Source organism: Brachycentrus maculatus, unplaced genomic scaffold, assembly GCF_059751285.1.
Source record: "Brachycentrus maculatus isolate JH-2025_06_01 unplaced genomic scaffold, ASM5975128v1 h1tg000469l, whole genome shotgun sequence".
In the NCBI taxonomy this organism is placed as follows: domain Eukaryota; kingdom Metazoa; phylum Arthropoda; class Insecta; order Trichoptera; family Brachycentridae; genus Brachycentrus; species Brachycentrus maculatus.
In genome coordinates, this window is record NW_028281216.1 from 615,703 (window position 1) to 627,880 (window position 12,178).

The following is a 12,178-nucleotide window of genomic DNA, read 5'->3' on the forward strand; positions in this document are numbered from 1 at the left end:
GTATATATACGCAATGGTCTTGGGTACCTTTCACTTGCGGGTAGAATTTTCAATAGATTTGGAAGTATGGCTTATCGTGACGCCATTGGTTGATAAATTTGTGAAGTTATAGCTTCACAAATTTCTCAACCGATTTGACCGTAGTTGAGATTCATTCCGAATTAGATCACATATATTTTTAGGAGACAGAGCCTTAAATAACATACGCCGTCCCTTTGATATAATCGCCAAGTTGGCAAGCCTGCGCGGCGCTCTGTCATATTCTGTGCGCGCGATGTGTACTCAAGTTTTCAGACAAGATTTTCAGTACTACTTTGAATATTAATTACTACATTATATAAATGTATAATATTTTTTCAAATTGTATTTTTTTTAAATACAATAAAATGCCCAATTTGATTTGTTAAATGTCCAATTTAGTTTTAAAACGTCCAATTTGAAATGAAAACACTGTATTACAACGGAATGTGTCTATGATTAAAGCTTAGATAAATTTCGTAACAGATTGACGATTGAGGAGCGGACGCGACATCCAAAGATCCCAGGTTCGAGTCCCAGAGTAGGCAGATATTTTTTCTGCAATACAATTGTTTCATATCAATGTTATAATTTTCTTTATTGAATTTATCTCAAAATTTAGTCCATCTTTACACCGGTACATTTTTGTGAAATGGGAGCGTTGCACCACGTTTTAACGGTTGAAATCCTTTTTCCTGAGCCACCCTGTGACGTCACCGTCCCTTGAAGGGATCAGCTGAACACGTAAACCCTTTTTTGCGTCAAATGGAGCGTTAACGACGATAACTATACTACCCTGTCATCAGAATATCGTTTACTGATATCGCCATTATAATAATCTCGCATTAGTATGGACGGAAGCCAAGAAATATGGTCTATGATTATTAATGGGAATCAGGTGACCAATTTCGTCTTTGAAATACAGTAAAACCTCGATATAACGGACTAATTAGGGGGAGGGGTTGTCCATTGGAGCCGAAAGTTCATCATAACCGCTAAAAAAATTTCACATGCAATTTTCACACTCGACTTCAACATGTAATAATATTAACAGGACGTTTTAATTTTTTTACATTTACAACCGGATTTCTTGTCCGTTATATTATATAAAGTTTTTTTTTTAAAGGAATAACCCGCAAAGCGTCTATTTTAGACGCTTGTCTGCAGGTAAGATAGTAAGGATAGGGAAGGTAAATGTGAAAAATACATCACAAACACCCGGACCAATTGTAAATAAATATTTATTGAATTCGTTTTGCAATTTGCGGGAATCGAACCCGCGACACCAGTTTCGCAGCCGAGCGTCTACACAACTACGCCACAGCGCCTGCTTAAATAGAGGTCCGTTATATAAACGTTTTACTGTATTACTTTTTCTAGTGAGGAATATGTTTGAATGTATTTTCATCACCTTTTGGGAAAAAAATCGGTTTAATTTTAGTCATCCTTGAAAAAAAACTAGTCTAGTCTAGAAGACAGTTTTATTATTGAATACATATATTTTTTAATTTATTTATTGATGATTGACAATTTTTATTTATTTAATAGACATGTTTTTTATTATTTTTTGACATCTCATCAAAGATGAAGAAGAATATGGAAGTCTGGGCATTTACGGGGCTGACGACCGTCATAGGCTGGTTAAAGTGATCACTTTACACACGTGTAACATTCACCAATTCTACCCATTATTAACAACCACACTACTCAAATTCTTGGAAGTTCTGTATATATGAACCAATTTAGAAACCTTGTTCTTGAATCACTAGAACTTCACTAGAGACATCTATCGGTGAGATGTAAAGAAGCTTTTTACTAAGCAGAAACTCTTATATTAGTATGTGAGGTCCGAATCCTGGATTATAATCACACACATGAGAAACGCCAGAAAATACCATTTTCATTTTTATTATTTAAGCTTATAATTTGACCTGACAATTTATTTACAACATTTTGAGTGTGTCTAAATACTTGTTCACAAAATCTGGATTATCTCCAGTTACAGGAGTTATTTTCATATTATTTTTTGACATCTCATCAAAGATGAAGAAGAATAACTGTAATTGGAGATAATCCAGATTTTGTGAACAAGTATTTGGACACACTCAAAATGTTGTAAATGTTATTTATTCATGATTTTGTTTTGTCTGGTTAATTTTTAAAGCATTTTGAGTGTGTCCAAATACTTGTTCACAAATCTGGGTTTTCTCCACTGAGGAATTATTTATTAAATATTTTTTCGTCATCTCAACATAAGTGAGCGTCTCATCTATGCGCATCTCATCTCAACACATATAGCATTATAAGATTAATGATTTATGTAGGAGTTCCAAAAATTTAGCAGTGTGGCTGTCAATCATGGGTAGAAAGGTGAATGTTTCTCGTGTGTCAAGTGATCACTTAACCAGCCTATGACAGCCATAAGCTCTGTAAATACCCTTCTACCTCCATGTTCTTCTTTTTTCTATGAAGCATGTACATGCATGTACATACGTACAACGTATATATGTTGTGTGCACTGTAATCTGCTCTAGTTGTAGTGTGCATGTTATTTAAAAAATAAATAAATATTAATTATTTATTTCTTCTTCCATAAAGCAATTACGCCCTTCACACATATTCAGCAAATATATTTAACTGCATGATCCAAAATCTGGCGCAGAGGACTGATCACTGTACCTTTATGTAATCAACAATCAAGTTTACACTACGATCCAGTACCTTATGCACCACTCAACTGCGGATAGGGGCCAGAAGAATTATCAAAAAAACAATTCTATCAAATGAATATTGAATACCCCATGGTAGACGACTCCCGGGCAGACCACCAAAGAGATGGATCGATAGCTGGGAATCGACATCGCAGGAGCTAATCCCTTTTAAAAACAGGCCACAAGGCTTACAACAAGATGAAGAAGAAGAAGAAGAAGAATATTGAATAATGTAAAAATAATTGAAATAAAATACATAAAACAAAATATGGGGGATACATGAAAAGAAAGACAAAATGTGTAATTAATTTATTAACTAATATTACTACCTAAACATTCGAAAGATGATAAAATTAAGGGTAATATGTTGTCTCCCACTTCTTCTTACTCTTGGGGTTTTCCCTCAAGACCTTAGGAATGTATTGCGGTTGATGATCATCCAATCTTTTAGCCATGGGATTTTGATGCAATTCGAAAGGTCTCCTCCTCGGCTCCACGGGTCTCGTGTTAAACTTAATTTTATAAATCCACTCCCAATGGTAGATCTCGTACATCAACCGATGGCGTGGTCTATTAGCGACTAAATGCTTATAATACTTTTCGAGCCATAATCGTTTTTCTTCATGTTCAATATCTGCAATAACCTTGACCTTTTCTCCTAGATACGGTTTCATGACTGTGTCTTTCCTTTCCTTCGGAACATTAATATAAAACTGAATCAACATTTTGAGTACGTCATCATTGAAACCGATTACCTTTCCCTCACTATCGACGCTCTCAAATAGTTTAAGAGGCTCGGTTCCGTAACAAATATTTCTCAGCTTGTTGGTTTGATAATTATCACCGTGTATGAGGGTCGTATTCATTTGGTAGGAATAGAAGGACCATAGACGACCGTTGGAAATAATTGTTTGCGTTGTTAGGGGATAAGTTAAGTCGTTGTATGTTGAAAATCCTTGGTAGCACGCCTGTGCCATTAGCCAACCGAAGCTTGTCATCAACCCTTGAGAATCGAGTGCTTCCAAATTATCATCTTCACCATATGTCCTGTCCTTCATATATCCCCGAGAATGGTAGGACAACAAGCCAAATTCGTGAGTGTCTCCTGCCCAAAATCCTGAAAAAAATATTAAACATTTCATTAATCATGTTTTAACCGTTTAACTGCTGAAATGTTTTCTTTAAAGTATGCTAAAATTGTTGAAAACTTGTTTGCAATAATAGTTCATTCTAAATTAAGTGGATTGAAGGATTAAAAAAAAGGTTTTTAAAAAATTAAAATGATTTTGCATTTTTAGGCGGTAATTTGGCACCGAAAACTTCGGTATATTGATGTTTTTCAAAATATACTAGAGTCAATATATTGTTTCTCAGCAGTCAAACAGTTAAGCATTTTTAATCTAAATTAAACATTGCAAATACCACAATTTCTTAAAATCAATTGTGACACGTGTCTCAATGCATTCCGCATAATTATCAAACAAATTATGTAAGATGCTGTCAGAAATATTGATATTTACCAAGTAAAAGTCAAATAATAAAAAAGGGTAAATATTAATTACTGCAAAGTGTCTGCTGAATAAAAAAATTCAATTATATTTTAAGCATTTTATGAACTCTATATTTTAAACAATTTCAGATAAAGTAGGAAACTGATAATAATGGACTCTAGTTTTATGATTTTGCAGTTACGAAGTTGAAAATATATATTACGAAAAGTGATGAAAATATTGAGATAAATAACTGAGTCATTAATGTTTACTACTATTCGTGACACAACCAGTGACAAGAATGATGTGAAGCTTTATATCATTTCATATTAAGATATCTTAGTAATGTTCCGGTTAAGAAAATATAACATAATCAAAGCGTAGAAAAGACTGGATATAATAAAAATGAACAAATACCAGGTATATTAGTTCCATGACAATGTTCGAAGAAGAAACCTTGAACACGAGGATCTAGTTGAAATAGAGGCACTTCTAGACTTTGGTTATCAGCTTCACTGTAAGGAACTAGCGGCTCCAATGGAAATTCACTTCTTAATGCCAAAACAGGACTCCCTACAAACAAAAGTAGAAACAATTTAACAGACATTTTAAACACTGCAAAACAAATATGTGAGTCGTTTGTGAACAACTGGATCTAAATATCTATTTAAATACACATAGTGATCAGATCCCAATTTTCAAGAAGGATGTTGAAAAATGATGTTCTTGTTCAAGAATGATGATTCGTTCACCAGTTAATGATTCGCTGATTTATGAGTTCATTGATTCAGATTTAAAAAAATTTGGAGGGAATGACTAAAAAGGGTAACAAAAAAGAAAGATTTCGTAGTAGTGAAATATGTAATGATACTAAGTCGAGATATATATTTTTTTAAACATTTATTTGTTAACTATATACTGTATGTACAAACATAAAAATACATATACTATAGATATTCATTTAAAAAATTATAAACATAATAAACATTTTTTTTCAGAGACTCACCAAGCCACCTGGAGTGTCTTGTCAGTGGAGTTTTTTTTACATGCATTTTTTTAACTGTTTTTATCTATTTTAACCTAATATACACACAAAAAAAGGGAAAAAAAATAATTAAAAACTATTTTACAATTTTTATAGAATTATCTCTTGATCATTTACCCATTCCTTTATTTTGCCTTTGTTCCATTATTTTTTTGGCCTCTTACTTCCGTCGGCAACAAATAAAAAATATTTGGAACGATATATTGAAGTGTTCTTTTACTCCCATATTTATTGTTAATTCTTAACCTGTTAACCGGGCGGTCTGCTGTCCAATTACGCAACTTGTAACGGGCGCGAATACTAATTCACTCCGTGTCTTAAATTCATGTCAAGACATGTATGGATGACTAATACCTTTGTTGTTCGAAATATATACGCCCATATAATATAATAAACATATATTTAATAATATAATATAATAAACATATATTTCAAGGACGTATTAGATGTCCTTCCCGTACCCGATATTGTTTGTGTTGGATGTATTTATGCGTCCCGCCCGGTTAAGAGGTTAAGACTATCAAAAACCTTTGTTGTGGGTAAATCGTGTATCATGGCGATATCAATTTATAATTACCAATATATCGCACTGGGCGGTCGCAAGGCTTGTATGGAAATGTACCCCATGGAATCTTAGTGCCTATATGGAGTTTTCCCTTTTCTTCTTGGAAACCACCAACAAACCAGAATGCCTCATGTCTCGGCTCTTTGTCAAACTGCAAAACATACTTCAGTTAATCACTTCATGCTTCTGATATGTTCGCAGATGGTGCGTGTGTCGTATCGCGCCAACCCAAGCACTGCTCGCGTGTTTCCACTTGTTTGCTTTACATAAACAACATGATAAACAACCAAACTGAGCTGGCCAATTGCCACTTGACGCTTTTCATTGGAATTCATTGGAAATTCATCGACAAATGACCAAATTTTATAAAAAAAAAAATAATAAAATAATTATTATACTTAAGACTTGTTTTATATTTTTTTACATTGGGTTATTTTTTTAACATTTTTTATTTCATCCGTTTTTTTTTGAACTTGACATTTTTTAAATTATGTAAACTCTAAATAAATTTAAAAAATAATAACCTTATATTTTTATTTCTAATTTTGTAAAAAAAAAACAGAGCATAAAGTGGTTAAGATTCATGAAAAAAACATTTAAACATAGCAAACTTTGTATAAAACATTTTTAAACTATGTATTACACTTAAAAATCTCATACATATTCAAATATCATATCGCTCATTCCTTTCAAGAATGTCATAAATCAAAAATCGTCAATTTTCAGTTGTGCATGTTTTCGGAATGCCCAGAAAATGTACTAAATCCCAGCAAAAGACATATTTTTAGCTTAATATTTACCCGCTACAGGGCAGAAAGTGTTGTTTTTGCATTTTGAAGAAAAAAATTTTTTTTTTTTGAATATACTAAATATTTTTCAAATAGAGAAAAAAACCTTCAGGTTTTACCTAAAAAGATCTGATGCACAGTAAAAAGTTCATTAAGTGGCTTGATATTTATTTTTAATTCTATGTATTATATTTTTACACTTTAAAAACTTTTTTGATTTATGACGTTCTTGAAAGGAGTGAGCGATATATGAGCTGTTTTCGGTAACCAGTCCAACAGGGTAAACAATGGATTTTTGTAGAGACGAACAATTAAATTTAAAAATCTAATAAAAAAAATCTTTTTGGAATAATTCATGACATAATTCGGTTTTTGGATTTGATCATTTAAAGCTTTTCACTACAATCAGTGCACAAATTAGGTTACATATTGCATATTTTTAGTCAATAACTAACTAACCATCATGCTGCTTCCCCGCAGGGTTTGCAGGTGGCATTCTATTCTCTCTGGCTTCCGCGCATAGAGATAGAACGCCACACCACTCTGTTTTTGCAAACATTCTTCGCCTCTTCCACGTTCATGCATATCCTCATATATACCTGCCGCTTACTTCGACTCTTAACCTGACCTTTAGTTCTTAATATATTAGACAATTTTAAACTAAAAACTTAAGCTGTAAGTTATAGACAATATACGAGTATGTATAGTGAATATATTTTTGTTTTTGTATAATATATCGTGGATACTGGCAAAAAACGTTAACTCTATACTAAATTATAATTTTAATTGAAATTTATGGAATAAAATAATAACTTATTTTTTTATAAATTTTAGGTTTAGAAAAGTTTAATAAAAATTGAAAATGATGTTTGAAGGTTGAGAATTGAGAATGGACCAAAAAGTCGGTGCTACAAACAAGGGAATTATACCTGAGAATCCATTAAATGCGGTACGTTTGGTGCCAAATGATTTGTGAGAATTCTATTAATTTGGAAAAGCACCGATTTGGCCATCATGTCATCTTCTTGTCGAGCATCACTTGCGTCTTTTGTAAGTTCAAATCTTCTCCTGAAAATATATATTGATATAAAAATTCATTGGAATAATAATAACAATTACAGTGGAATTTGTTAATTGTGATCACTTTGGGATTATTAATTTAAATTTGATAATAATGACTGTCTGATAATATAACTGAAAATGGCAGCCTGGGAGTGCGTTTGGGACTCGTAGGGTCCGCATTTAACAGTATGAAGGCCGTCTGGAGATCGGATTATTACTCAGTGAAGACCAAATGCAGCCTATACAATGCTTTTTTTTTAAATTACCTAACGTCCAAGTGACTCTGAAATCTAGCTACGGCTTATGCAACACCGCTTATCATGACCCTACTCAGGCTTCAACTTTTTAAGTTTCATAGCCTATGCCTACTCGGGAGTGGATTTATTATTTATGTTTAAAGTTACTATAATTTCATGTAATTCATGAGTGAAAATTCTATACAATGCCTGCATTGCTCCTATATACGGCTGTGAAACATGGCACCTTACAAGGGCCCAGAGCAGCCGTGTACTTAGCATCGAGAATAGGTGTCTGCGAAGAATTTTAGACGTGCAGTGGTATGGCTTTGTGAGGAATGAAGAGATAAAGCGTAGGACGCAGCAAATTCAGGTCACAACTGTTGTCAAGAAAAGGCGATTCAGTTGGCTAGGCCATGTACTTTGCATGCCTCTCGAGAGCTGCCATCAAGCATGTCTCTTTTACAAGGTATCAGGTTTGCGCCGCTCAGGACGACCACTACTGACAATTCGTCGGCAGTTATCGCCTGAACTTCGGGATGTGGGCCTGACTTGGGAGGATGCAAAGGAGCTGGCGGCCGACAGGAAAGCCTGGAGACAGTTTGTGGACTGCGGATGCTCCACATATGGAGCGGATATAGTAAAATAAGAAGAAAAGTCTGATAATATTAAACAGAAAATTAAATAAAATGCATTTTTTACCTGCCCAAGAATGTTATGTTCAATAGTGCGCAGTTATCATTAGTGTTTTCTGAAAGTGTTTTTTTTTCTAAATTGGGTATAAATTTTTTTTTGTATAAGTATAAAAAAATCTCAGTAAGAGTATACATAAACAAATATTTACATAATATTCCCGTTGAGTTTTATAAAATTTTGCATTTCCACTCATAATTCAACTGTTTCTACTAATACTGATAATGCTGAAAAAACATACTGCCAATAGAAAATGTCCAATCTGTATGAGTTTCAAAGAACGTAATTAACCCGAATTTCTAATAATCTGTGACGGCACAACTTTAATACTAACCTCAAACCCTGGTATTCAAACCGGATGGCGTCTTCGATTTCAGACCTTAATTGTTTAGCCATATAACTAGCGGCACTATCGTAGGACAAATAAAAATCTGGAAGAGAGTTGTTTTTAATGAAATGTGTCCTAGTACAGTGTTGTATGAAAGGCAATGACTGGAGCGGTATGCTATGTTCTTTCAGTGAAACCGACTTCCAACCATAATATCTAGGCATGTTAATTTTGAATATTTTCTCTTCTACGGTATTTAAAGCCTTAATTTCTTCATGATAAGCGGCTAGTTTTCGTTTTTTCTCCGCTTCCTTTGAAATATCATATATCTCAGGGTAAATTGGTTCACTTGTATATTCTTCATTATTTCGAATTTCGGTACTTATGTTTCTCAAATAACACGGTATTCTTAGGTTTATAACATGCTTGAGTCGTGTAACCGACATTATTTCATACGAGAAAGGCCACACAATAACAAACTTGCACGAATATCGAATTCCACCAAATACGATCTTATTTTAGGTTATTTTCGGTCTCCAATCAGAATTATTTGACATAATAAACTATAATAGACAAGATACTTTTTAGCATTTGTCTATGGTATATCTTTTTATTGATATTAATAATTATTATTTTTGACCCCAGAAAAATCATCTAAATAAATATAATCATTATTATTAGTATGGAGTAGATACTTACTTATTTTTATTTATTTATTAATTTATCAACCTTTTTGGCTGGTGATTTCCTATTTAATTTCTAACAAAAATTCCGGACACGGTAAACTTACTGCTTGGAAAATTATGACCGCATCGCTAGTCGCAGACGTAAAATGTGTGTTTGTCAAAATATTTTTTTTTCAATCTAATGGAATCCAAAAAATGTAGCAATGAATCTCGAAAATCACAGAATACCATTAATATCCAGTCCTGATAATTGGGCAAGGAATAAATTAAATAAGTGGGTTTTTACATTTATTGTAAGCCAAAGGTTTTTTTTTAATAAAAAAGTAATATTTGATTTTTTATTGTTCACAAAAATACTTCAATTTCATATTATTTCTGTGAGCATAAGCGGCTCATCACTAAAAATAGGTATCAAAATGTGTTAGAGTGGGTTCGAACCGAGAAACTATGATTCAAAAGTCCGTGACACTAACCACGGGACCACAACCTGACATAAATTTTTCATTCTAAAATAGGGCTCAAATAAATATTAGTGATATTAAAAAACATCTTTGAACTCAACTTTCAATACATTTTGAATCGGCGTTCTTTATTTGAATCTTTTTATTGTTCTTATTTTATTTTTAAAAAGTTGACAATAACACCATATAACATATACAAAGCGCATATTTGCACTTTTCACTATAAATGAAATGTTAACACTAAGTGAGTAAGTACTTTTTTTAATGATAATTTTCTTAGATTCTTCATATTGGTAGCATGTACAATGTGCAACAACTTTCCAAAATGGCAGTTGTTTTATGTTGGCGGCAGTGCGCGGCTGATGTAATCGTTCGCCAGGTCCCTCATGTTTGGTTTATAACCTTTAAATAAATTAATAAGTTGATTTTGAGTGGTGCAATCATGGATGAAGATCAAATGTTTGATCACACTAAGAAGAAGAAAAAGAAGAAGACCGCCTTCGATTTAGATTCCGCCCTCGCTGGGGAATCTGTCGGTTCGGCCGCCAAAGAATCGTCAAAAAATGTGTCTCGGGAAGCCGACGTGGACCCAGTCGATGATGACAATCTGGATTTAGATACTTTTGGTAAAACAAAGAAAAAGAAAAAGAAACCATTCTTCAATCTAGACGAATTAGAAGGCGCACTTCCTGAAGCTAAAGAAGAAAAGCCTCTCATCGAAGAAGCGGAACATCCGGAAGAAGAAATCGATGATGATCTTGATTTAGATATTGACTTTTCCAAGACGAAAAAGAAAAAAAAGAAGAAGAATTTGGACGACTTTATAGCTGAAGACGAGCAAAGCAAATCTGATAATAAAGAAAATATCGACGATACAAGTAATACGTGGGCAGGTTCAGACAGAGATTACACATATGATGAACTGCTGGACAGAGTATTCGACATCATGCGAGAAAAGAACCCATCCATGGTCTCCGGGAAGAAGCAAAAGTTCGTCATGAGGCCTCCGCAAGTAGTGCGTATTGGAACGAAGAAAACTTCATTCGCCAACTTTACAGAAATATGCAAAACGTTGCACAGACAGCCGAAACATTTACTCGACTTCCTCCTCGCCGAGTTGGGTACAAGTGGCTCCGTGGACGGTAACAGCCAGCTTATTATTAAGGGAAGGTTCCAACAGAAACAAATAGAAAATGTCCTGCGTCGTTATATTAAAGAATATGTGACCTGTCACACCTGCAGATCTCCCGATACTATCCTGCAGAAGGATACTCGGTTATTCTTCCTCCAGTGCGAGACGTGCGGATCTCGGTGTTCAGTGGCGAGTATCAAGTCTGGTTTCCAAGCCGTCACGGGGAAGAGAGCGGCCATTCGAGCCAAGACAGCCTAAACTCTGTTTCAAACGCGAGTTTCTTACAAGTTTTAAAGGAAAGGGATATTCTTCTGCGAGTGTTTCATCACATAAAACAAACATTCAATTGTATATCAGTGTTTTAATTGGCTATCAACAACTAACATATGGCGGTGAAACCTTTTCTATTCCAAGTAGTTTTCTGCAGTTACGATATAATTTTCTTACATTAATTGTATGTTATCTGTTAGATCTACATTATAAATTATTTTATATTGATTCTCAATTGTTCCACATAAACTGAAAAAATATTGTTGGTACATTACGATGTAGGTATACACTTTTGTTTTATATTTGAAATATTTAAAACATGTATTTCCAATTTTACACAACATTATACATTAAACAACTTATAAGTTATTTTTATTTAATTAATTAAATATATATGGTGATATCGCATAAGAAATGTCGATCAAAAGTACTATCACCTGTCAATAAATTGATTGAATAAATTTTTAACTGAAATTTTTATCTTTCATTTATTTGCTTTATACATTTCTTCTATAATATTTACTTTCTTGTTTAAGAGTTCTGACTTCTTAGGTTGCCGTCAAAATGTGTATTGTAGTTTGATTTAATATAGATGTTTGAGATATTTAAAAAAAACAGCAATATAATTTAAACTACATGTTGAAAATAAAACGCAAAAAGGGCTTATGCGATGCGAGGTATAAATTGAATAAA

General features: G+C 33.4%; 2 protein-coding genes across 2 annotated transcripts; one reads left to right on the forward strand and one right to left on the reverse strand.

Annotated features, from left to right (window-relative positions):
* Nucleotides 1–3,023: 3,023 nt before the first annotated feature.
* mRpS30 (mitochondrial ribosomal protein S30) lies at nt 3,024–9,491 on the reverse strand. Its single transcript, XM_088271875.1, has 5 exons — nt 8,943–9,491; nt 7,547–7,685; nt 5,842–5,980; nt 4,637–4,792; nt 3,024–3,846 (listed from the first exon to the last, which is right to left on the reverse strand). Exons 1-5 carry the CDS (start codon nt 9,380–9,382, stop codon nt 3,083–3,085), a joined length of 1,638 nt encoding a protein of 545 aa, XP_088128001.1. The 5' UTR covers nt 9,383–9,491; the 3' UTR covers nt 3,024–3,082.
* Nucleotides 9,492–10,417: 926 nt separating this feature from the next.
* Nucleotides 10,418–11,959, forward strand: eIF2beta (eukaryotic translation initiation factor 2 subunit beta). Its single transcript, XM_088271863.1, has one exon. It carries the CDS (start codon nt 10,526–10,528, stop codon nt 11,471–11,473), a length of 948 nt encoding a protein of 315 aa, XP_088127989.1. The 5' UTR covers nt 10,418–10,525; the 3' UTR covers nt 11,474–11,959.
* Nucleotides 11,960–12,178: the final 219 nt, after the last annotated feature.